General features: G+C 42.5%; 1 protein-coding gene across 8 annotated transcripts in view; it reads right to left on the reverse strand.

Annotated features, from left to right (window-relative positions):
- The window catches only part of PUM1 (pumilio RNA binding family member 1), a 130312-nt gene that overhangs the window by 74149 nt on the left and 28190 nt on the right, over positions 1-27973 (reverse strand). For all 8 annotated transcript variants that reach the window (XM_048825670.2, XM_048825665.2, XM_048825669.2 and 5 more), the window contains one exon: positions 21254-21322. In XM_048825670.2, coding sequence (XP_048681627.1) covers positions 21254-21322 — 69 coding nt within the window. The remainder of the gene's footprint in view (positions 1-21253; positions 21323-27973) is intronic.

Consider the following 27973-nt stretch of genomic DNA (forward strand, 5'->3'; position numbering starts at 1 on the left):
CATATAGTTACCTATAGAATCTTCACTCCAATATGGGGGACTGGGAATTTCCATCTCTCGCATGCAAATATTGTGGGTCTGATCTCATAAGGTGCTCAGCACCCTCAACTCCCCGTGCATTCCATGGGAGTTAAGGGTACTTAATGCTTTGGCAATATTTGTAAACAGTGATGAGAGTGAACAGTTCTAAGCCACTGCTTCTGCACAGCTTATGTTATTCTGAAAAGGTGCTTAACTTTTCTTCTAATTCAGGGGCAGCAGGACAGAAAACTACCCTCAGGTTAAATCAATTCCAGGAAAGTGTAGTGACAGCAAAAAGGACAAACTTCACAAACATATACCAGGCATAACAGATGCTTTTTAAAAATAGCAGTTCCATACGGCAAACATCTGCCTTATGGCAACTACATATGGCAAGACGAATTCCAAGTGCTGCTTACGTGCCTTCGATAGTAACAGTACAATCTCTAAATTAAATCCTCTGTCTCAATGGGAGTGGTGTGATTCAGAGAGAGAGAAAAGTAGCACAGTCACAGCAAGGAGTTCAATAAATAAGCCTATCTGCTGAATTCGGGACAGAATGGAAGGAGCTGGAAGATTAACAAACACTTGAGAATCTCTCATTTAGATTACCGCACAGTACGAACTAGAAGGACTAGTCAAAGTGTCCTATATATTAGAAATGCTAAGCAGCTCAAGTCTATATAATTTAGCAGAAGGTTTGTGTTAACTCAGGGTGTTACAGGATAACAGAGCCAATATTCACTCCAAGACAAAGAGATACATTTGATGAAGCAAGCTTAAATATGCATAAGCAGCTTTTAAATCTATATTTGGGGGGAAGGAAGAAGCAGCTATACAACTTTTGTTTAGTATGTATTTTTAACTTAAAGTCTTATCTGATTCAGATACACATTTTAAAACAATCTCTCCATGACAACGGATACTTGAAGGTACATGGATTTGGATATCAAGAGTAATAGGTTGCACAAAGGACAGCAAAACAGGTACTATAATAAAACTGCTACCTCACCTATGAAAAGCAGAATTCCCTATACTGCACCGCTTTAAAAGTTACAAAAGATAAAAAGGTAGGTTATATTCAGATACATAATCAACAATCAATGATACTGTGGAGTATCTAACACCAAACAACACTACTGTAAGTCCTTGCTTACAGACAGCCCCCCCAACCCGAAGTAAATACTCACCAGCAACCACACTCCACACAACAGAACCACTAACCCAGGAACCTACACTTGCAACAAAGCCTGTTACCAACTCTGGCCACATATCTATTCAGGGGACACCATCATAGGGCCTAATAACATCAGCCACACTATCAGAGGCTCGTTCACCTGCACATCTACCAATGTGATATATGCCATCATGTGCCAAGAATGCCCCTCTGCCACGTACATTGGCCAAACTGGACAGTCTCTACGTAAAAGAATAAATGGACACAAATCAGATGTCAAGAATTATAACATTCATAAACCAGTCGGAGAACACTTCAATCTCTTTGGTCACTCGATTACAGACCTAAAAGTCGCAATATTACAACAAAAAAACTTTAAAAACAGACTCCAATGAAACACTGCTGAATTGGAATTAATTTGCAAACTGGATACAATTAACTTAGGCTTGAATAAAGACTGGGAGTGGATGGGTCATTACAGAAAGTAAAACTTATTTCCCCATGTTTATTCCCCTCCTCCCCAGATGTTCTTGTCAACTGCTGGAAATGGCCCACCTTGATTATCACTAGAAAAGGTTCCCCCCTCCCCCGCTGCTAATAGCTCACCTTACCTGATCACTCTCCTTAGAGAGCATAAGCTTTCGTGAGCTACAGCTCACTTCATCTGATGCATGAAGTGAGCTGTAGCTCACGAAAGCTTATGCTCAAATAAATTGGTTAGTCTCTAAGGTGCCACAAGTCCTCCTTTTCTTTTTACTGTCTTGGTGCCATGGCAAGCCTATTATAGAAGCTACACTGAGAAGCAACTGAATGAAAGAGACCATTACAGGATCTGCAACCACAAAAGAATGATTTCTGAAAGTAAGAAAACAGATGGAAGGGCACTGGCCAAGCAAAACTGAACCCTTTAGAATCACAGAATCATGGAATATCAGGGTTGGAAGGGACCTCAGGAGGTCATCTACTCCAACCCCCTCTTCAAAGCAGGACCAATCCCCAACTAAATCATCCCAGCCAGGGCTTTGTCAAGCCTGACCTTAAAAATATCTAAGGAAGGAGATTCCACCACCTCCCTAGGTAACGCATTCCAGTGTTTCACCACCCTCCCAGGGGAAAAGTTTTTCCTAATATCCAACCTAAACCTCCCCCACTGTAACTTGAGACCATTACTCCTTGTTCTATCATCTGCTACCACTGAGAACAGTCTAGATCTATCCTCTTTGGAACCCCCTTTCAGGTAGCTGAAAGCAGCTATCAGATCCCCCCTCATTCTTCTCTTCCGCAGACTAAACAATCCCAGTTCTCTCAGCCTCTCCTCATAAATCACATATTCCAGTCCCCTAATCATTTTTGTTGCCCTCCGCTGGACTCTCTCCAATTTTTCCACATCCTTCTTGTAGTGTGGGGCCCAAAACTGGACACAGTACTCCAGATGAGGCGTCACCAATGTCGAATAGAGGGGAACAATCACATCCCTCGATCTGCTGGCAATGCCCCTACATATACAGCCTAAAATGCCATTGGCCTTCTTGGCAACAAGGGCACACTATTGACTCATATCCAGCTTCTCGTCCACTGGAACCCCTAGGTCCTTTTCCACAGAACTGCTGCCAAGCCATTCGGTCCCTAGTCTGTAGCGGTGCATGGGATTCTTCCGTCCCAAGTGCAGGACTCTGCACTTGTCCTTGTTGAACCTCATCAGATTTCTTTTGGCCCAATCCTCTAATTTGTCTAGGGCTCTCTGTATCCTATCCCTACCCTCCAGCGTACCTACCTCTCCTCCCAGTTTAGTGTCATCTGCAAACTTGCTGAGGGTGCAATCCACACCATCCTCCAGATCGTTTATGAAGATATTGAACAAAACCGGACCCCGAACTGACCCTTGGGGCACTCCACTTGATACTAGCTGCCAACTAGACATGGAGCCATTTATCACTACCCGTTGAGCCCGACAATCTAGCCAACTTTCTATCCACCTTATAGTCCATTCATCCAGCCCATACTTCTTTAACTTGCTGGCAAGAATACTGTGGGAGACCGTGTCAAAAGCTTTGCTAGGGGAAAGCCTGCACAAGTAGCAGGCACAGAACAAATTTAAATAAACTAATGAACAAAATGGAAATTAGCAGCACTGCTGTTTATAATCACAAGTCTTAATCTATATACTTCAATGGGGAAAACTCAGGGGGCAACAGGAATTATCGTACATGATTCACTCCCCACGTACCATTACCACTGAACAAATGCTCCAAAGAGGTGGTGCAGAGAGAGGAGGAAACAAAAGCACCATCATGCTGGAGGTGGAAAATACATCAAACAGATCACACGCGCAAATCAGAGGATACAAAAAAGAGATCATGGTCAGTAATGGTCATGAACTAACTTGCAAGGAGCCTCGAGGTCCAAAATATGAAGTGTCCAGTTATATGATGATGTGCACCAATTGGTGGCAATGCCAGATGGCATGGAGTGCTCTGGGTCCCAGCACAGAGACCTGTTGGCTCCAAGAGCCTTTAAAAGGGTTGTGATTTTCCTACAGGAAGATTAGTGTACCACACAGGAACACAGACAAAACCTCAATTTCTCTATCTTGAGTAATGAAAGGCCATGCATCAGAATGGCACCCAAACAGGACATAAATATAGATAAATCTAGGAAGCTGAGACTACTCAATGGTATTGCATTTCCTCTTTTACTGAAGGCATGCACTTCGGTAAGTTCTGCCATAGCCCAGCTTCTCCTTCTACCTCATCATGCAGCCAAAGCTTTCCTTTTTGCCACTGTCTTGCCACAAACAAATTCAGTTATGTAAGAAGTCATGCTTCTGAATTTGAAAGAACAAGATAAGCTATACCCCACAGTTCTTGAAACACTTACCACTTCAGTCATTATTAGATATTAAAAATCCTGCAGTATCTCCACTACTCTTTAAAACAGGTTAACTATCTCTATCAATAGTGAAATAAAGATACATTTGAAGTGCTTTGTAGTACTGTACGTACTATGAAATCAGACTCTGAAAGGCTCCTTTTAGCACAAGAGGAGGATTATTTCCTTTCCTAGATTCAAAACCAAGATGGTATAACACTATCGGATATTGGCTTTCTGCACCAGAAATTCGAAAGTCCCAGTTCTCAAGAATCATACTTTTAATTGGATTCTCCTTCAGTTCAATGTATGAAGCCCCACTCACTTCAATATGGTTTCTATCTTGCATGTCATTGTCTGGCCAAGACCACTTATCCATTTAATAGTCTCCTCTGAATTTTCCAATTTACTCTCTCCCATTTTCAGATACAAGGCATTCCCCCCCTTGCCAAAAATTTAATGATCTCAAAATTAGCATTCTATTTGGTGGCACTAGCTCCCTTTTTCATCTCCTTCCTTTAAATACAGTGCAACTGTAGAAGGCAGACACACCTTGCTCTGTTTGCACCCATAGCTCCATGGGAAGAACATACCCTAGTTTTCCCTTTCTGGTCCTTTATACTCTGGTTTAACCCCTAATACAACCAGTGACTATTACAGTTGGTAAGCGGCAAGGGAAATATCTATCCAAGAACAGTATTAGGGGGACAGTATCAAACTTTTAAAAAAAAAAACAAACAAACGAGTTTGTGGGTGAATCTAGGTCTCAAAAAGGTGCTGGATTGACAGCCTTACAGACTAGTCTTAGTTATTCACACTACAGGTGAGGAACAGGAAGCAAAAGTGCGAGCAGACCCCATACTGCCCTCCAACGTGCTCCAAAACTAATCTGGAGAATCAACTCAAAGGAGGAGAAGACAGTTCACTCTCCACAGCCCATGCAATCAATCGTTCATCTTTCTGCTAAGAGAGAGTCAAACAACTGGGTCATTTGGTTTTTGTTAAATGGATAATTTGTCCTCTGGAACTGGACTAAGCCTAGGTCATTTCAGACAGACGACTAGTATACCAACCAGCAACCTAGAAGCAAAATGGTTCTTTATCCATTTTTAAAATGTCTTTATGGAGACTGAATGGCTCTCTTACAAATCCCTTGAGATATTTAGTTCCCAATAACATAGTCAAAGCAATTCTCTAATCTCTGGAATATTACTTGTATTGCAGTAGTGCCCTGAAGCACCTAACACGGATCCCCTATAGTGATACGTACTGTACACATCTGTATTTTTTTTAAAGAAGTCCCCAGCCCCAAGAGCTTACAATCTAAACATAAAAAGGAAGTACTTGTGTCACCTTAGAGACTAACCAATTTATTTGAGCATAAGCTTTCGTGAGCTACAGCTCACTTCATTGGATGCATTCAGTGGAAAATACAGTGGGGAGATTTATATACATAGAGAACATGAAACAATGGGTGTCACCATACACAGTGTAAGGAGAGTGATCACTTAAGATGAGCTATTACCAGCAGGAGAGCGGGGCGGGGGGGGAGTTAAATTTAGTCTCTAAGGTGCCACAAGTACTCCTTTTCTTTTTGCGAATACAGACTAACACGGCTGCTACTCTGAAACCAATCTAAACATAATTAGGCAACAGGCACAGAAACAAGGTGGTGTGTGGGCGGAGGAGAATTAACAGAGTACAACTTGCAGCTGCTTCACCATCTTCTCTGTGTACAAGTAGTAGTAATTCCAGCACAGATAAAGATAGTGTTAGGGGGGTGAAGCATTTACAAACAGGGCAAGATTTTCCAAGCCTTCCACTAGTGTTGTGTGTTAAAATAGTCATTAAGTATCTACTAGCCACAGATCTGAAGGAATTTATCGGCTGTGTCTCTCCTTCTGCTTCCACCACCACCTCAACTCATCAGAATTTCCAGTACAGAAAAAGACTATTACCCAGCCACACTGAGAATCAGAATTTCTCAGATGAAGTGAAACAGAGTTGCTAAATTAAAATTCAGCTGCAATGAGCCACTCATTTAATAGGATGGTAACTGTAAATGTAATATGATGCAGTGTTCTGAATAAACCACACCCCCTGTGACGCCAAAGGAAGCGAAATAAGGCAGAGTGTGGGCGTGCACACACATGAACTAAGGAGACAAAGGAGAATCACATAGGCTATGCTCTTTCAATAAAATACTCTTTGTTAGTTTACAATGAAATTGAACACCCTTCAGGAGCTTCCAGTTGCCAGATTTTTTCCACCATGGAGGTTACATAAAATGTAGTGTTTGGTTCAGCAAATTCTCTATTTACACCTTCAGGAAAATCTGCTTTAAAAAATAATCAGTTTAAAATACTGACTTAAGAGTCAAAAGAGAAGCACTTGTGTTTAAGAAAATTGCCAGTTAGTTGTTGGAGTCATAATTTTTCAGGTCACTTTAAATACCAATACTCCTAAAAACAATCTCATCCTCCGGAACAAATGGGACTGTAGCCTTAAGAGCTGGCTTTTTTTTACCCCCAGAGAGAAGTATTGTAAATGACTAGGTTCAACCTTTGTTGAATTTTTAAGAGGTCAATGTCATTTTGTCTTTTTAATGGAAGATAAATTAGTTTTAGGATCAAAAATTAGATTCTTAATTTTAATGTTTGATATTTTGAACTTTCAACTGATCTTTTAAACGCTGTGGATTAATGAAAACCTCTAGTCTTTTTTTTTATATCAAATTTAATATATTTTGCAAACAACTTACAAATCGCAATTACACCAAGCCATGCAATGAAACAAGTGGGGAGGGAGATTTTTACACTATGAATCATTATGTGTTTAATTTTTCTCAAATACAATTGCATATAAACATCTCGGCATGCCTGTCCAGTTAAAGGTTAGGAGTAGGAGAATACCCTTATGCAGTCCAAAACAACAGGTTCTTAAACACCATAGCAAGAGATCTTTAGTCACAGAATCACAGAAATGTAGGTCTGGAAGGGACTTTGATAAGTCACCTAGTCCAGTACCCTGCTCTGAGGCAAAACTAAGAATTATCTAGACCAGCTATTCTCAAGCAGAGGTCCGCAGCCCCCTTGGGGCCGCGAGCAGGTTTCAAGGAAGCCACCACACAGGGCAGGCATTAGACTGGCTAGGGCCCAGGGCAGAAAGCCGAAGCTCGAGTCCCTGTGGCAGCGGGTCTGAAGCTGTGGTGGGGCTGAAAAAAACCCACTTGTTGTGGCACAGATGGACCCCAGAGTTTTTATACCATATTGGGGGGAGCCTCAGAAATACAAGGGTTGAGAACCCCTGATCTGGACCATTCCTGAGAAGTGTTTGTCAAACCTGTCCTTAAAAATCTCCAACAATGTAGACTCTAAAACTGCCCTGGGCAATTTGTTCCAGTGATTAACTACCCTTATAGTTAGGAAGTTTTTCCTAATGTCTAAACTAAATCTCCCTTGTTGCAACTTAAGCCAATTACTTCCTGTCCTGCCTTTAGTGGATAAGAAGAACAATTTATTGCCCTCCTCTTTATAACAACCTTTCATGTACTTGATTGAAGCTTATGTCCACACTCAGTCTTCTCTTCTCCAATCAAAACTAACACAAGTTTTTCAATCTTTCCTCCTAGGTATATTTTGTAGATCTTTAATAATTTTCGTTGCTCTTCTCTGAACTTTCTTCAATTTGTCCATATCCTTCCCAAAGTGTGGTTCCCAGAACCACAAACAAAACTTCAGTTGAGGCCCTATCAGTACTGAGCAGAACGGAAGAATTACTTCTTGTGTCTTGCTTACAACACTCCTCTAATACAGTCCAGAATTATGTTCAGTTTTTTGTTTGTTTTTTTGGCAACAATATTACATTGTTGACTCACTGGGTAATGGGCCTACCCTGTCCCTGATCTTCCTCTTGCTTCTAACTTATTTGTAAAATGTTTCCTTTTTTACTCTTTATGTCCCTAGATTGTTTAATCTCATTATTTATTTAATTTCATTTTACCATTTAAATTATACTTTTTTTTTCTTTTAAAAAATAAACCTTTTTAGAACAACATCTGAATTTAATACAAAATCTGTTAAGGCCTAAAATTATAATCTCTTAAAACATTTAAATAAAAAATAAAATATGCTAAATCCATGAGCCTCTATCAAAAAAAAAAATAATTATAGACTGTTTTTCAAGAAACAGGAAAAGAATCGGGGGGAAAACATCTAAATTTTGAGGTCAAGTTTTATAAATAGGACACAATAGGTCATATACTGTAGTAAGGGCTTGATCCTCTGGCGGGCCCAAGGGCTGTCCTACTGGGTGCAAGAGTATCATCACAGACTTGGGATCTGGCCTCTGACTTCAGGAGACACCATCATGTACCTGATTAAGATCATCCACTGAGCACACCCGGGTGATCTCATGCTCCTATTTTATAGCCTCTCCCTTTCTGAGCTGACTGGCTCAGTTCTCAAAATTGTGAATATTCATTCACCATTTTCTAACATACTAAAGAAGCACAATTAGTAAGAGTCTGAAAATATTAAGCTATATATTTGCTTAAAATAAATGTATATACTTATAGTGTGCCCTCCTAAGCAGTAAAAAGATATACCAAATCGAGCGTAAAGGTACTATTTAGTTGTAAATCAACATGTTTTAATGGTTACATCTACAAATGAGAATGCATTTGTGTTTAGAAAAGAACTGAGGTACAAAAGAAAAGTTGCTTAAAATCAATGATTTAAATCAATCCACCTTTTTTCTTCAAGAACTTTACATCCCAAAGTGTTTTTTTTTTATAATTTTGAAGTGAATCACAAGCTCGGCCTGTACAAAATACTGATACAAACATTTTCACTGACTATCACTCAAACAACCTTCTCTCTGCCTTTGTAGTGGTTATCTGCACAAAGTTGCCTAGTATTAACAGAGCATACCAAAACATCAGAACACTGAAGAACAGTCCTGCCTTCACATGGAGATTACAGTATCTGTTTTTGTTCAATGTGTGTAAAATCATTAGAATACAGCATTTAACAATTTGATGGATGATGTTAAACAACTCCTCCAGCCTCCAAGCTATCAAGAGCTGCTGTACCCAAACTTAAAAATGGTTTGGCAACAGACACAGCTATTAGCAAGGTGTAAAATTAAGGAATAGGCTTTGACCATAAGAATTTTTTCATGTAAGTGCTTTCAGTTGTGATAAAGAATTCTCTCAAGGAAAATCATCCATTTCTGATCAGCCCTGCAGTACGAAAGTTCAACAGGTAAGAAGCAAATCTCTGAACAGAAAATATTTGAAGTTTTAAATTAAAATGGGCCTGAGTTGAGCATGGGAGCCAGCCAACTTGCTGAAAAAACATAACATACTTCTATTGTATTCTTTCAGCGAATCAAAGGTCATTGCACAATTAGGCTAACACCAATAGTTGGGCACAGTTAAGGGGCAAACGCATTTCTTTTAACTTAGTTTTTTAAAATGGCAACATGGAGCATTTAAAAAGGTTAAAATGAAGTATAATTCCACACTTAAGGGGTATGATGACGTAAGGATTCCCACTGATACATGATTATAAACTGGGCAAATTAAGTAAGTGGCTGATTTAGATATTAAGCAAGTAGGCTCATATTGTGACACAAGATGGTGATGCCATTTGAGAGACTATAGTAGCAGGGTGAGAACACCATGAAAAATCCCACAAATAGACGCTCTGTCCTTTTATAGTATCTTGATCATGGTTAGAAAACTCATACATAGCATTGCAAATTTACTGTTTTACAAATAGAGTCAGATATCACCTGCCCTGAAGAGGCTGCAGTCTACACAGCACTTTAGTGAGGGGAGTACAACATGCTTTACAAACTAGCCAAACTTCTTATTTTTAAGGTGTCCATCATCATGGTACCTAAGTGCCGGTCACAACTAAACTAAAACCAGCATTTGCGTCCGTCTCCTAAAGGATAATTAATTTTGGAGAGTACAGGAAAGTCATTACTGGAGAAGCTTTAGCAAAAAAGGGGAGTTTTGCATTCTGGTATGAATACAGACAGGCTTGGGCACATTTTGGCAACGAGTTTATTTTTGGTGCCCCCACTACTGAGAATGCTCTTCATTAATGGAAATGCAGCATCTTGTTTGAGGCCTCTCCAGATGAGTGGGTCACAAACGGGGAAGTAGTCTTCAATATCTCACAGCCATTGTTGCTTAACAGGTTTGCGGCTGTGTGCTGTTCCAGTTACAGCTATCATGTAGTATAACCTTTAATGCCAAATACAATGAGTTGCAGTACAGCAACCTGGAGGTGGCAAAAACACAGATCACAGTAGCTAAACCCTTGTCAGGAAAAAGTCCAAATCTGGGAAGACATTCCTCACCCACTTGTGTCTCCAACATTACGGAGGGGCCCAGCATGATCCCAAGTCTTCGCACTACTTTGACAATTTGTGAGCTGATACTTTCAAATTGTTGGTGAGGTTAGAGTATTGGTAAGGTCCTCTAAATGCTTCTTTGTTCCCATTATCCTTGTCTTCCTTGGATTAAGTTAAAGTCGGGTGCTTACCTGTGTGTTTCTTTTTGGCATTGGGTTATCTTACTACTGGCAGAAACTGCATAAATCGAGGAAGCTGCATGCAGCTGAACATAGTCTTCATACATACTGGTGGCACAGGAGACCATGACATCTCACACTTCCTCTAAACCATTCCAAATATTCAAAATGAGAAGTAAGAGCGGTGTTTCCTCTAAGCTGCGCAGCGGCCCAAGAGTCAATCAAGTGAAGCGCACATCTGGCGACATGTGTTCAGGTGCCCCTCCCCACGCTGCTCTGCAGCTGTGCTGCTCCGGCCCTCTGCCTTGGAGCCCCTGGCCAGCTGCTCCTGGGACCCTCCTGCTTGCTGTGCAGAACAGGGAGAGGTGGGGGGCGCTGATGTCAGGGGCAGGACAGAGCTACTGGCAGCTGTCACAGCCTGAACTACCCTTCTGGTGAGTGCTGCTGTGCTAAAAGAGACAGCGCACAGTCTCTCAAATTTCCCCAGCAGCCAGCACGGATACACAGTCTCTCTCACACTCACCTCCCAACACATACTTGTATTATTGTTGTTACTTCTTCGTAATTCCCATAATGCACGTATATTCTCTGTAATTTTATTCTTTCCAAGTGATGTTGTTTTAGTTTTTTGACTGCTCTGGGCTTCTGTGTCTTTGCACACTCCTAGTTCTTCTCCCTTACCAACTGCTCCTTCAAGATCTCCTTTAAGTGACTCTTCGGCCCAACAGATATGGGGAAAGAAGGTAAATCAAAATGGGTGCAGACTTCCTTTACATGTAAATGGTTCTCGGTATGCTTCCTAAATGTCCTTGTTTTTATTAAAACATAACAGCACAGTGTAAGACAAAGCACCCTGACAAATCTAAATAAAAACAGAACAGATGTAGATATTAGGGGGGAGGAAAGAGGTGCCATAGTGCTCTCAGAAGATGGCCCTCCACAATGATGATCACTCCCACTAACCAAAGAATCCAAATCTCTAGCTTTCGGACAGAGTGCAAGGCTCACTTTTTCCACAGGTATGTGACCGAAGGGGAAGTGTTAAGGATGATAATTTTGTTTATGGGGTAGGGGAGGGGTGGAATGAAGTTGGTTTCAGTAGGTGGGTTTTGAAGATGGGTAAGGTTACAATGTAGAAGAGAAGCGTGTTTTTAAAATATCCTGCACCTCTACCCCAATGAAGCAGCAATGCATGTTATGAATTCAAAAACTATGTATTGTCAGGTTTTGTTGTTTTAAAAATTATGACAAGACATTAAACTCTCTCATAATCTCATTATGATGTCTTGGTTTGTATACAGCAGATGTGGGCAAACTACAGCCCATGGGACCGTCCTACCCAACCCTTGAGCTCCCAGCCGGGGAGGCTAGTCCCTGGCCCCTCCCCTGCAGCCACACGGGCAGCACTCTGGCCCGCCGCTCCTACTGGGCAGCGTGGCTGGCTCTGGCCAGATGGCGCGGCTGTGAGCTCCTGCTGCTGGTAAGGGGGCAGGAGGTTTGGGTAAGGGAGCAGAGGGTCCTGGGGGGCAGTCAGGGAGTGGGGGGCAGTCAGGGAGCGGTTGGATGGGGCACAGGGAGGGTTGGGAGTGCGAGACTGGAGGGGGGGCGCCTCTCAGGGGACAGGGGTTGGGAGGGCAGTCAGGGGACAAGGAGGGTTGGATAAGGGGGTGGGACCCTGGGGGGCAGTTGGGGCGGGGGGTCCCAAGAGGGGGCAGTCAGGGGACGAGGAGCAGAGGACGGTTGGATAGGGGGTGGGAGTCCCGGGGGGCTGTCAGGGGGCAGGAGTGTGGATAGGGGTCAGGACAGTCAGGGGTGTTGGATAAGGAAGGGGCGGTTGTCCCAGGAGGGGGCAGTCAGGGGACAAGGAGCCGGGGGGGGGGAGGGGTTTGGAGGTTGAGGGGGGCAGTCAAGGGGCGGGAAGTGGGAGGGGGCCAGGCTGTTTGGGGAGGTACAGCCTTCCCTACCTGGCCCTCCATACAGTTACGCAACCCTGATGTGGCCCTCGGGGAAAAAAATTTGCCCACCCCGGTATACTGGCTTCAGAAAACTCCTCAAACGAATTAACACAAGGTGCTGATGAATATTGCTACAAAATCCATATAGAGGGGAGCAGGAATAGAGGCAGGAGGAAGGAAGAAGCATTCAATGCCTTCTTTCCCAACAGAAGAAAAAGGGGCTGTCTCTTACTCATCCTTCTCTTTCTGTGAACTTGCCAGTCTTAGCTCAGTGTGCAAACAAGTGTTAATGAGCTTGCATTTCCTGCAGATGACATTCAAAAATCAGGAACTTATAATCTGAACATTCCTTCTTTTCCTCACACATATCCCAAACATTAGTTTCTTTTCTTTTTTTACTATTATTTGTTTAGATATTTTTGTCAGTGTTCTCTCCTTCACATTCAATAGAAACACAACGCAAACTAACAGCATCAAGCTAGTGCAGTGTCTAAGAAAAAGAGAAGTGCAGTTTTCTGCATAGCTCTAAAGCCTTTATATTAAAAACACACTCGTCTATAAAGTCAGTGCATGCAGCCCTGCATTGATCGCAACTAACCCAATAGGGCTGACTCAAGAAGCGGTGGATGTGCACTAGCTTCATCAGGGATACTGAAATACCGCTAAGAGCTGAGCTGGTAAACTGCTGCACCAAAGCCAGAGTATGAGAAAAGGAAGCACAAACATATACATAGTGGAGAGGGAATCTTGTGGCCAGATCTGACTAGGTAAACAAGAGCAGTGATATCAAACATTAGTCTTTGCTTTGACTAGAAAGCAAATTGAAGTGACCTCCCTCTCCCAAACCTCACACTTCAATTTGTGGACTAGCTCAATGCCTGAACAGTGCACTCTGTGAAATTTCTACAAATGTCCTTACTAACATAAGACGTTGTAAGAATACAAACTGTTATTATATAGTGACCTTAGCACTTGGAGGAAAAAAAACAAGAGAACCACCATTTGGAGGGTTAAGATGAAAACACCAACCTCTGACAACCTATTTCCTCAAAAATACTGTTAAGCCCCAAATTATGTAACATGACCATATATACAGGAATGTCCTTAGATTTTTAGTCAACTGACTAATATGGTCAGATATCAAATAGAGGTGTAGCACAGGTGTTTCCTTGGTCTTAGCAGATATCCTCAAAATGTCTGTGCACTTCACTAAAGACAAACATCTTAATCAAGTGATGTACTAAAATAAATCTACGTATGTCCTCACTTCTAGTAATTCATCTTTGAGATTTTTCATACCACATGCAATGGATATTAGCAGTTCCAAGTCCAGTCTTCAGAGCACTTAGTAACATAGATCTCTTATCATTCCTTCTTCCACTGTCTTGAGCCAATAGTACTACAAACTAAGGCCTTAACCCTACCATCTGACCCGTGGGAGTGCTGCCCCAGTGGCTTCAATGAGCTTTCATACTTGAGCAAGGGCTTGCTCACACAGATCATACTGCAGGATCAGGACCTTGCTAAGCAGAAGAGAAGTGTTTTCTCCAAGGTGATCCTTTTAATGGAACTGGGGGATGCCTTTTCACTTGGGTCACAAATTTGATGTTGGGGATCAGGAGGACGAATATAAATAAGCATGATCTTTACAGATCGGCACAGAAAAAGGGAGGCTCTCAAACATGGTGGTTCTTTCGCTGATCATGTAATTTTAAGGTGGACTCCTCACTTATAGCTTTTGATGGATTTTCTCTGGAGCATTCAGAATGCTCTTTTAAATCCAGTGGATTCATCCATAATATCCTGAGCAGCTACTTTTTAAATCCAAGTTGCAAAGATTTTTAGAAAAAAGAACAGGAGGACTTGTGGCACCTTAGAGACTAACAAATTTATTTGAGCATAAGCTTTCGTGAGTTAGATACATCCGATGAAGTGGGCTATAACCCACGAAAGCTTATGCTCAAATAAATTTGTTAAGTCTCTAAGGTGCCACAAGTACTCTCTTTTTCTTTTTGCAGATACAGACTAACACAGCTGCTACTCTGAAAGATTTTAGAAGATCAGAACTGCTTTTGGTTGTTGGAGGAGGAGGGGAGCTCTTTTTCCAGGGCTGGGAGAGTTTGCTAGATTTTTTTAAATTCTAAATTTAAAGGAAGAAGTTCTAACATCTCAAATTCAAGTTCTTTAATCTTTATTTACATGCAAATATTTCTCTGTTCTAGTTAATCATTCACTGCCACAACTGTCTCCAGCCAGCATAATTTTTTTGTTGGTCTTCTAAGAATCTTCAAACATTGTTTTGTAAGACAATGAGTGTGTTTTGGCCTTTTGATAAACCAATGTACAGTTTCAGAGTGGTAGCCGTGTTAGTCTGTATTAGCAAAAAAACCCAGAAGTGGGTTTTAGCCCATGAAAGCTTATGCCTAAATACATTTGTTGGTCTCTAAGGTGCCACAAGTACTCCTCGTTTTTTTTCAATGCATTGTTGGAATCACTAGCATAGAAGTATCCTTATGTTGTTTTAAAGTTTGCCACTTTTCAGCATGGTTACAATCGAGAAAAGTTTAACAGCTGAATAACATGCACAGATGAAAACGTTTTGTAGAATAAGGAGAAGGAATCCAACTGGGAACACATCTAGCGTGCTTTAAAGCCAAACCACACCTCCTGGACTCCTCTCTCAACACTCACCGTAACCAAGTGAATTGATATTCTCTAGATTCCAAAGAATCTGACTACAGAAAGGATGGGAGAAAACATAGACACAGATTGAATTTGCATTCAGTTCCAGCTTTTCTGTCAAGGCAGGAAATTTATAATCAGAACTAGATCAGCACAAGAAAAAAAAAACAGCGAAGCAAAAGCATCGACTGTGCTAAAAACAAGTTACAGATAAGCTAGACGCAAGAATCACCAACATCGAACACTGCATCATTTGCTTTGGTAATAATGTGGTTGTAAAGTGAGCAAACTGCTCTTAAATTGAGTAGATGAAGGAGTTAAGTGACAGAGATTCATTCCTGCAGCAAAAGTCAAATATCTAGATTCCTATAGGTATGGAAGCTCAGGACTTAAACTTACCCTCCTGTTAAAGGGTCAGATAGTTTCGCAGGTGGAGAGAGGAGCCTGCAAGGAGCCTTCCTCATGCCCTCTTGTGCAGCCCACTGGTGTGTGCCTAAGGGATACATGATGCCCCAAAGATTCTGGGAACGAGCTAGGACCATGAACCTCTTTCCTTGAGAGACTGGATCAGCCTCTGGCATGCCAGTCTGCTTGGGTGGGATTGTGCCTTCTTAAGCACTACTTCCCTGCACTCCTCATTGGGCAGAGAGGTTCTACACAGAGCCATCGTGGGCCTATGACCAAATGGCACAATTTGGTCAGATGGGTCTTGCAAAACGGATAAGAACTCTACTCAGAGAGCACCCACACAACACTGTTTCCTGATCTTTATGAATAGTGGATGGAGGGACCAGACCTCAAACTAGTCATGTGAAAGTCACTAACACAGCACGTTTAAAAAACACAGAGATGGTGTAATTCGGGAAGCAGCAATATTTTGTTCTGAACTACTACTGTATGGAACTACAAACATGCATTTTTACCCTATGTCATTCAACATCTGCAAAGGGATGGGGAAGAGCAGCCATTTACAGCCTCCCAAAGAGGGATCACAATTCCTGGGAAGATTGAATTTAGCAACTGAGAAAACAACATCCAATCACATGACTTTAAAACAAGCATTTTAGGGGCTGGGTCAGTGAATCTGTAATGAGCTATTAAGCTTCTGCAATTCAAATTGGTTGGTTTAAATCCACCCCAACTTGAGCTAAGAGCTACAACAGGCTGCTAAACAGCTTTTAACCAGTATGTCAAGTAAGTTTGGTAGCCTATTGGGAACCGGCTGGAAAGAACAACCAGTATCAACACTCCAAGATTCTCAGCAAAGGCCAAGGACTGAATGGGCTGTACAGACTGAAGTATACTTCTCACAGTCCAAGGTAGTCCCTGCAGCTACACTGATGGAGCTGTGCAAGAGAAGCTTGGGCTGGTGCTGTTCCCCTTCTATGGCTACAGAGCTGCAATTCTGCACTTTTCACAACATACCAAATGTAAGAAGAAAGGTATTTTGAAGAGTAGCATTTGTCAAAGCAAAACGGAATTGTCACTAAAGGGTCACCAATGGAATCTACAGACTCCATGGGACTGGTCTCCACAACAGACTAGAATGGGGGTGGACAAGCAGAATGATTTTTAAAACTTCCTTGTGTTAGTGAAAGAATAAAATTTAATGAAAAAAGAAGCCACTACACACTAAAGCTGCCTCTTCTGGAATCAGAGTAGCAGCCGAGTTAGTCTGTATCCACAAAAAGAAAAGGAGGACTTGTGGCACCTTAGAGACTAACCAATTTATTTGAACATAAGCTTTCGTAAGGTGCCACAAGTACTCCTTCTCTTCTGGAATGTATATGTAGTAGAGCTATACTACAGAGTAGAATTGGTAATATTGTGTATATCATCCAAAGTATTTCTGCTTAGCTTGAGGAAAGTAAGTACTTTTCTTTTTTGATGTCTGTATACTGACAAAAAGAAAAGGAGGACTTGTGGCACCTTAGAGACTAACCAATTTATTTGAGCATAAGCTTTCGTGAGCTACAGCTCTAAGGTGCCACAAGTACTCCTTTTCTTTTTGCGAATACAGACTAACACGGCTGTTACTCTGAAACCTGTATACTGACAATAGTTCAAGGTGGAATGGGCAGGATTTTTGTAGTTCCATACAGCAGATTTCAGCATATTAGCTGCACGTATGGACTGGATGATGTTTGTAATCCAAGGAACTTTGCCAGGGGGACTTTTTGCACTGGAACATATTTTAAGATCCTCTGAGGACAGGATCAGACTTTATGATTTATCTTATTTCCACTTAAGAGCTTTGTTACTTGCCTCTTGCAATGATTCAAACACTGAAAATACCTTGGAACAGCTATCTTGGTGTGTAGCTCTGTTCTTTGAGCTATCTTGGTGTGTAGCCTGTTGAATCATTTGCTATTTTGCAGTTTTATTTTTGAATAGGTCTATCTACTTTCATACTGGGTATCAACCTCACTCTGGTATTTGACCAGCAATTGAATGCTGGGACTAGTTGGGAAGCTTGATGAACTGTTCTTATTTATCACACAACTAAAATGATATGGAGAGGAGTGTTCGACTTATGAGGAATAGTTAAAACTAAACATGCACTGTTTGGTTAAGCAGCACCTACGTAGGAGGGAGGGGACAGAGAATGGTCTACAAATATATTAAAGGTGCAAACATTAAGGATGCAAAGGAATTATTTAAAGATGTCACAAGAGGACAAACCTTCAGGATAGAAGAATTCCCAATGAATGTTAGGAAAGCTTCTAGGGATGTACTGTGCTATAAGAGTCTAAGGCAAGGGTGGGCAAACTTTTTGGGCCGAATGCCACATCTGGGTGGGGAAATTGTATGCAGGGCCGGGGCGCGGGAGGGAGTGCGGTGTGCAGGAATGGGCTCAGGGCAAGGGATTGGGGCAGAGGAGGGGTGTGGAGTGCAGGAGGGGGCTCAGGGCAAGGGTGCAGGAGGGGTGCAGACTGCAGCAGGGGGTTGGGGTGCAGGAGGGGTGAGACAAGGGGCTCAGGGCAGGGAGTTGGGGTGCAGGCGGGGTGCGAGGTGCAGGCAGGGGGCTTAGGGCAGGAGTTCGGGCTCCAGCCCGGCACTGCTTACCTAAAGCAGCTCTGGGTGGAAGGGGCGCACACCGGGGACAGGGCAGGCTCCCTGCCTGCCTGTCCTGGCCCCATGTTGCGCCACTCAGGGAAGCAGCTGGAACCATGTCCGTGCAGGGCCCCGGGGAAGAGAGGAGAGCAAGGACACGCTGCCCTTGCCACGCCTTCAGGTACCTCCCCCGAAGCTCCCATTGGCCACAGTTCCCCGTTCCCAGCCAATGGGAGCTGGGGGGTGCCTGGAGGCAAGGGCAACACACAGAGCCCTCTGCCCCCCTTATGGTGCCAGCTGCTTCTGAGAGCGACACGGGGCCTGCGGCACCATGGGGAGCAATCCCACAGGCCGGATGCAAAGCCATGATGGGCAGGATCCGGCCCACGAGCCGTAGTTTGCCCACCCTTGATCTAAGGGATGTAGCAGAAGCCCAACTGCTTGGGGTATTTAAAACCTGACTGGACATAGCTCTAGAAAATGTGCTGAAGAAAAAAAAAAAAGTCTTGCCCTGGCTGGAGAGGGACTAAATGGAAATCAACTTTCAATCTATAATATGTGATACAGTACATCTATGTAGACTGTGGACCCTCACACAGTCAATACCAAACAGAACATTATGACCAACAACGAGACAAGTGTACATGTTAAAGCTTTCCCTAGCAATGCTCCCCTACTCAAAACCAACAAGAGTGTGGAAGATCACTGCAAATAGCTGAGCTGTTCAGCCAGGGAACAGACATCAAAGGCATTACAATCTGAGGAATAAGCAAGGTGGATTTTTTTTAGAAATTAAATATACATTACACCTAAACTGCTAATCCCATGTAGCTGGCATGGATAAAGAACAATAGCACACTGTGCAAAGTTCTTTTGTAAACAGCAATATCACTCTCTTTACAAAAATTAAGAGAGATCAGAATCAGCAAGCAGGAAGCCTTGATTTATATCTATTTTAATCTCTTTTTGCTTCTGTACTTCATTATTTTCATAAAGAAAGGTCAAGTTTCATTGGCTGGTAATCATTAAAACATGTTGATTTGCAACTAAATACAGACTTTAAACTAATTTTTCCCCTAATTAGGAGGATATATCTGTACATGTTCTTTTAAGTAACTTCATAGCTTAATATACATTTATTCTGATTCTTAATATTTACATTATGATAGAGAACAGTGAATGATGTGGTATTTATTAAATGATTAGTGCCAAGATCATTTGGATGGAAACTGGAATTCAATTAAAATGCACAACCCATTTTTAAATGATGTTAAATGTACTAGATATGTAATATTTATCAAAACACCTAGGTTTATTTGGTCCTGCCTCAGCACTGGAACTGATGACCCCTTCCAACCCTAGATTCTATGATTCTACATTTTACGTTTAAAACTGATTTATTAAAACAAAATATTTATATTTAGCAAACTGAAATTATCCCCAACAACCATGTCCTTCAAGATTTAAGAATTAGCAGATCTCATCCTCACCCCTCCATTTTTATTCAGATATTTGAAGAGGAAAACAGACTTTCCTGCTTTTTCCAACTCCAATAGGTCACTCAACTTTGAATGAAGTAGTGATTGAATTGAAATAGCGACTGAACTGAAAATAAATATTCTCTCTGCACCTACAGCTATAAAAAAACTGGTTTGGCTCTTCAAACTCTGGTTCCAGGTGCTTAGACAGACATTTACACCTGTTCAATAACTTGACTCTCTTTAAAACTCTGGCAGCAAACATTTACTACTTGAATAACTGAACTGAATTTAAATTATTTTAATAGGATTATAATAAGTTCAGGCCTTAACATAGGTTGTCTATTTCAAATTTAATTCTAAATAAACCTGTATTTTGGGTTTTTTTAAGAATCATCGATTTTTATCCACTCTGACAAGAACACTGGCTTGAGGAGCCAGCCAGCCAACTCACAAGACAGAAGAGAAAATAAACTGGTCTTTGAACAACAGAAGGAATATTAAAGTGAGCCAGAAGAGACCGGGAGAGCAAAACATGTTTTGCAACTAAAATGGACATTTAAAGTTGGGCTGGTCATTTGCGTTGTTACATTTCACACCATGTCTGAAGCTAGTAATTCTACATTTCCTCTTAGGATACAAGAATCAAGTAAATTATTATTACTTTTTTTCATTTAAGACCTGATAACCTTCTTTCTAACTCTTCTGCTGGCATTGGTAAACTCACAAGAGAACTTTTTACCCACACAACTTCATGGACTGAGGATCATTTTAGTGGAGGGGGGAATCTTGCTTTTTGCCCCAGTTACCACCCTTGACGTTGCCCCTTCGCCGTGTTCTTATTAACTTACACAGAAATAGACACCCATCAGTTTTGAAGCATGAGGTTAAGATGTCTAACAAGTTTAAAGCTGCAAGATCTCCATGTATAGCTTTTTAAACTTCATCACAATAGCTAAAACTGCCTATAGAAATGGAGAACAATCACTTACAGAGAAAAAAAAAAGCAGCAGCCTTGGTTATGTTGTCCATTAATTACCTGTATACCTAAAAGGAACATGGGACAAGTGTATGATACCTCGTAGCAAGACATAGGAACACAGGCCATACAACTGGAAGGGATCTCTTGGGTCATCAACTCCAGTTCCCTACTATTGCAGACAAGCCCATCACATAAACCCCTTCACATAAACTAAGCAAGTTCCATTCTAATGTTTCCACCATTCAGCACAATCACCATTTTATTACTTGCTGATGGTAGAACACCTGGAGGGCTCCGATGTTTCTCTTCCCAGGTTGGAGTGCCTCCTAACAGACTTTTTGCAACAGCCATGATGCAGGACTTCCTCAAGGGAGGAGTAGTGGATGTAGTTTTGAGAAGAGAATCCACCTCTCATTTCTGAAGAAAGAGCTCTTCTCCCTTCGTTCCATCACACACACACACACACCCTGTTCTAAAGATGTTTCACTTACCTCTCCCATAGCCCTTCCCTCCAGAGCTAGTGCTTGAAAATCATGGTTCAGTTCATCCATTGAACGCACCTATTATAAATAGAGGAGAAAAATATGAGGAACTGACTATTTCATTCCTATTACAAATAAAAAGGTACTCATAATTTATAATTTTTTTTCAGACATAAAATGCCAGTGAACCTTACTCTTTATTAAAGTACACCACAAGACTGTTTAGGTGCAAAATATGACTTACCTTTACAACTCTTAAAATCTGGAGTATATTTTCTACCAATTCTACAAATATATTCAAAAGTAAAAATAAGCAACTTTAAGACAGATAAGAGTGATTTCCCTTGCTACAGTAAAGATTAATATTGAAAAAAGAGCTGCATTAATATCTCTGTGCACAAGCAAATGAAAAAAATGCAGAGGTTAATATGATCTCCATTAAAAGACAGGATAGAATCAACATTCACAATATTAAACAATGAAAAATAAAAAAAATTCTGAAGTAGCACACTAACATTTAAAATCAACAGGTTGGCAGAGTATATATCATAAAATCATCAACCTTAAACAACACCTCACCATCTGAGCCTACAATGGCTCTTTACTAAAGTTTACCTGATCCACATAGATTGATATCACACATTCTGCCTGCGAGGGATAGGAAGTGCAAATTCAGATGCACGTTAGTTTTAAAAACAACACCAGATTCTCTGAACATCTTTATACTACTCCAAGTTTACAATAAGCCTTAAGAAACAGGTTACAACTGTTTCTTCAGCAACTTAGCAGGTCTTCTGAAGTCGGAAATCACACTATAAATAAAAACTCCTCTCCCAAAACAAACTGTTTAAAAATGGTTTTGCATAGTGAAACATTAATAAAGGCTTTCAACATAAGGCCTATTCCGAGAGAAAGCACTGTTTGTAGTGTTCTAATATTTCTCAGCGGTTACACAGCATTTTTCATCTATACAATTCAAAGTGCTTTACAAAGGTGAGTAAGAATCACTCTTCATATTGCAGATAGACACGCTAGATCCAGGAGGGAAGCAACCTGCCCAAAGTCACAGTGTGTAAGTGACAAAACCTAGATTCAAAGAGAGGTCTCACGACTTCCAGCATATAAAATGTCTCCCTAAAAGTAGGAAAATGTGAACTGAAACATTGGCAGCACAGGCCTGGTAGGCACTCATGTAAGGTGTCAACAATGTTGCCAAACTTTTGCTCCATGACTTCTACTCTAGACTCTTCTCACGCCCAACTCCTTACAAGCAGCAGAATCATCTCTAAAAAAAACAGGAGGACTTGTGGAACCTTAGAGACTAACCAATTTATTTGGGCATAAGCTTTTGTGAGCTACACTCCGATGAAGTGAGCTGTAGCTCACGAAAGCTTATGCTCAAATAAATTTATTTGTCTCTAAGGTGCCACAAGTCGTCCTCCTCCTTTTGCGAATACAGACTAACACGGCTCCTACTCTGAAAAGAATCATCTCTGACTCTGTGAATCACCTTCCTTTCTTCCACACTTAACTTCAAGAAAGAAAAAACGTGGTAGCAGCAGCAACCTTAAGGAACTCCATCCTTGGAAGCCTGTCTAAAGATGAAGAAGCCAACCCTTAGAGCCAACCGCAACATCCCTGGAACTACAACGGGAGGAGACTGAGGGAAGAATCTAGGGGAGTGGGAGACAGATACTGTTTTCCCTTGACTCAATCTATCAATCTCAAAAAGCTGGGGAGGGGGAGACAAACAGATAAAAGTCATAGCAGGAAGACCCAAGGAGTTAAAGGAAAGAGGTGGTGAGGGGATAATGGCAGAAAAAAAGAACTGCAAACAAAATATAGAATGAAACATTTTAAAAATGAAAAAGTGAGGTAAAGGAAGAAAGCAAGACAACATGTACTCAGCTTAAATTTAAGTCTATATTAGGGATGTTCCTATATTTCAATGTCTTTCTATGGGCAGTTATCAGCAATACAAATTTACCAAATCTTTTCAAATTATATTTTGAGAACAAAATATTGACTTTTCTTTTGGCTCACGATCACCTGCCAAAATTATTATTTGCTTATGGCACCGATACACTTAACACTAACTCTGGTTCCAAAATACAAAATTCAATATGTAATGACTGAACTCCAGGAAGTGTCATCATAGAAACTTACGTTTAAACTACAGGTAAATCTCCCCTATAAACACAGTTTACTTCAAACAATCCAACTATAACAACAGACTAGAGGTCCAATGTTGCAAAGGTACATGTAACTTAACTAATATAAGCAGTTCCATTGACTTTAATGGGACTACTTGAAAAAGTGACTGGTGTATGTTTGCTACAGGGCTCAATAATCTAATCAGACATTCCAGACACCCAGGTACAAGAAACTAGCAATTTCCTTAATGATTACCAAGTGTAATGCACAGCAGTTAACATGTTTCTGAGTAACAGCCGTGTTAGTCTGTATTCGCAAAAAGAAAAGGAGTACTTGTGGCACCTTAGAGACTAACCAATTTATTTGAGCATGAGCTTTCGTGAGCTGCAGCTCACTTCATCAGATGCATACCGTGGAAACTGCTGCAGTTTCCACGGTATGCATCTGATGAAGTGAGCTGCAGCTCACGAAAGCTCATGCTCAAATAAATTGGTTAGTCTCTAAGGTGCCACAAGTACTCCTTTTCTTTTAGCAGTTAACATGTTCTTATGTGCTGCAGTGCTAATCTTTCAAAGTTGTCAGGCCTAAAAATTCAACCATCTTTTAATGACCCAAAAGACACAGTACTGTTTTAAAATTTAATCTAGATTCAGGAGAGAAAGGTGGAATATCAAAACAAGGGCTGCATCACAGATCAATCCTCCACTCCCACTTAGCCCTGGTCTACACTAAGAGTTTAGGTCGAATTTAGCAGTATTAGATCAATTTAACCCTGAACCCATCTACACAACGAAGCCATTTTTGTCAACTTAAGAGGCTCTTAAAATCTGTTTCTGTACTCCTCCCCATGGAGGGGATTAGCGTTGAAATCGACATCGCTGGATTGAATTTGGGTTAGCGTGGACGCAATTCGACAGTATTGGCCTCCGAGAGCTATCCCACAGTGCTCCATTGTGACCGCTCTGGACAGCGCTCTCAACTTGGACGTACTGGCCAGGTAGACAGGAAAAGCCCTGCAAACTTTTGAATTTCATTTCCTGTTTGGCCAGCGTGGCAAGCTGATCAGCACAGATGACCGTGCAGATCTCATCAGCAGAGGTGACCAAGGAGTCCCAGAATCGCAAAGGAGCTCCAGCATGGACCGAACGGGAGTTACTGGATCTGATCGCTGTATGGAGAGAAGAATCTGTGCTATCAGAACTCCGTTCCAAAATACAAAATGCTAATTTGAAAAAATCTCCAAGGGCATGAAGGACAGAGGCTATCACAGGGACCCACAGCAGTGCTGTGTGAAACTTAAGGAGCTCAGGCAAGCCTACCAAAAAACCCAAGAGGCAAATGCCCACTCGGGGTCAGAGCCCCTGACATGCCGCTTCTATGATGAGCTGCATGCAATTCTAGGGCGTGCCCCTACAACTACCCCACACCTGTATGTGGACTCCTCTAAGGGAGTCTCACGCAACAGGGATGAGGATTTTGGGGACGAGGAAGATGATGAGGAGGGGGAGGTTGAAGATAGCGCACACCAGGCAAGCAGAGAAACTGTTCTCCCTGACAGCCAGAAACTGTTTATCAGCCTGGAGACAGTACCCTCCCAAGCCGGGCTCCCGGACCATGAAGGTAGAGAAGGCACCTCTGGTGAGTGTACCTTTGTAAATATAAATATATGGTTTAAAAGCAAGCGTGTTTAATGATTAATTTGCCCTGAAGACTTGGGATCCATTCGCAGCCAGTGCAGCTACTGAAAAAGTCTGTTAGCGTGTCTGGGGATGGAGCAGAAATCCTCCAGGGACATCTCAATGAAGCTCTCCTGGAGGTACTCCCAAAAACTTTGCAAAAGATTTCTGGGGAGCGCAGCCTTATTACGTCCTCCATGATAGGACACTTTACCACCGCAGGCCAATAGCACATAGTCTGGAATCATAGAATATCAGAGTTGGAAGGGACCTCTGGAGGTCATCTAGTCCAACCCCCTGCCCAGAGCAGGACCAATCCCCAACTAAATCATCCCAGCCAGGGCTTTGTCAAGCCTGACCTTAAAAACTTCTAAGGAAGGGGATTCCACCACCTCCCTAGGTAACGCATTCCAGTGTTTCACCACCCTCCTAGTGAAAAAGTTTTTCCTAATATCCAACCTAAATCTCCCCCACTGCAACTTGAGACCATTACTCCTTGTCCTTTCCTCTTCTACCACTGAGAATAGTCTAGAACCATCCTCTCTGGAACCACCTCTCAGGTAGTTGAAAGCAGCTATCAAATCACCCCTCATTCTTCTCTTCTGCAGACTAAACAATCTCAGTTCCCTCAGCCTCTCCTCATAAGTCATGTGTTCCAGACCCCTAATCATTTTTGTTGCACTTCGCTGGACTCTCTCCAATTTATCCACATCCTTCTTGTAGTGTGGGGCCCAAAACTGGACACAGTACTCCAGATGAGGCCTCACCAATGTCGAATAGAGGGGGACGATCACGTCCCTCGAACTGCTGGCAAATCGCTGCATAAGAAAACATGGCAGAGTGTGGTCCAGGTGTTTGCTGGCATTCAAGCAACATTCATTCTTTATCTCTCTGTGTTATCCTCAGGAGAGTGATATCATCCATGGTCACCTGGTTGAGGACAGATGGCGGGATCAAGAGGACAGATGGCGGCAGCATGATGAGAGGATGCAATGCTGAGGCTACTGGAGGTTCAAACTGATCTGCTCCGGCATATGGTTGAGATGCAGGAAAGGCACAGACTGCCACTGCAGCTCCTGTGTAACTGCCCTCCTCCCCAAGCCTCCTCACCCAGAAGCCCAAGAACGCTGGGGAGAGAGGGGCATGGCAGCTCCAGGCACCCAACCACTCCACCCCAGAGGACTGCCCAAGCAACAGAAGGCTGACATCTAATAAGTTTTGAAGTGCAGTGTGGCCTTGTCTTCCCTCCTCCGCTACCCCACCCGGTGCTTCCCTCCTCCCACACCCCTCCCGGGCTACCTTGGCAGTTATCCCCCTATTTGTGTGACAAATTAATAAAGAATGCATGAATTTGAAACAACAATGACTTTATTGCCTCTGCAAGTGGTGACTGAAGGGGAGAGGGGAGGGCGGTTGGCTTACAGGGAAGTAGAGCAAACCAAGGAGGCGGGTTTTCATCTAAGAGAAACAAACAGAACTGTCACACCGTAGGCTGTTCAGCCATGAAACTGGTTTTCAAAGCTTCTCTGATGTGGAGCACGCCCTGCTGTGCTCTTCTAACTGCCCTGGTGTCTGGCTGTGCATAATCAGCAGCCAGGCGATTTGCCTCAATTTCCCGCCCCGCCATAAACATCTCCCCCTTACTTTCACAGATATTGTGGAGCACACAGCAAGCAGTAAACTGCGCCAGCGCGCTTTTAAATGTCCAAATGCACATTATACTGCCATTCTGCACTTGCTCAGCCTATAGTTGAACAGCTCCTGACTACTGTCCAAAGTGTCTGTGTACAGCTTCATGAGCCATGGCATTAAGGGGTAGGCTGGGTCCCCAAGGATAACTATAGGCATTTCAACATCCCCAACAGTTATTTTCTGGTCTGGGAAGCAAGTCTCTTGCTGCAGCTGTTCATACAGACCAGAGTTCCTGAAAATGCGAGTGTCATGTACCTCTCCTGGCCATCCCACGTTGATGTCGGAGAAATGTCCCTTGTGATCCACCAGTGCTTGCAGCACCACTGAAAGTACCCTTTGCGGTTTATGTACTGGCTGCCTTGGTGGTCCGGTCCCAAGATAGGGATATGCGTTCCATCTATTGCCCCACCACAGTTAGGGAATCCCATTGCAGAAAAGCCATCCACTATGACCTGCACATTTCCCAGAGTCACTACCCTTGATAGCAGCAGCTCAGTGATTGTGTTAGCTACTTGGATCACAGCAGCCCCAACAGTAGATTTGCCCACTCCAAATTGATTCCTGACTGACCGGTAGCAGTCTGGCATTGCAAGCTTCCAGAGGGCTATCACCACTCTCTTGTGAACTGTGAGGGCTACTTCCCCTGCCCTGAAGCGCTACTACTCTTGCGCTTCAGGGCAGGGGAAAGCAAGGTCACGAAGTTCCATGAAAGTGCCCTTAGGCATGTGAAAGTTTTGCAGCCATTGGGAATCATCCCACACCTGCAACACTATGAGGTCCCACCAGTCTGTGCTTGTTTCACAGGCCCAGAATCGGCATTCCATGGTATGAGACTGTCCCATTGCCACCAGGATGGCCAAATTGCCGGGCCGTGCTTTGAGAGAAGTCTATGTCCATGACCTCATCACCACGCTGCAGTCATCTCCTTGCCTGCTTTTGCAGGTTCTGCATATACTGCGTGATAATGCACGAGGTGTTTACAATGCTCATAAACTGCCGCGGTGACCTGAGCGGCCTCCATGCTTGCCGTGGTATGGCGTTTGCAGGACAGAAGAGTTGCAGGGGAAGCGGTGGCTGGATGACCAGTTTTGCAGACCTACTGCACAGTCTGCTGCCAGGACACAACAGCTAAACGGGCTGCACACTTGCCGGGGTATGGCGAGACAAGAGCAGCCGAGCAGAGTTGCAGCAGAAGCAACCCTGAGAG

This window comes from Caretta caretta, chromosome 19 (assembly GCF_965140235.1).
Source record: "Caretta caretta isolate rCarCar2 chromosome 19, rCarCar1.hap1, whole genome shotgun sequence".
Classification (NCBI taxonomy): domain Eukaryota; kingdom Metazoa; phylum Chordata; order Testudines; family Cheloniidae; genus Caretta; species Caretta caretta.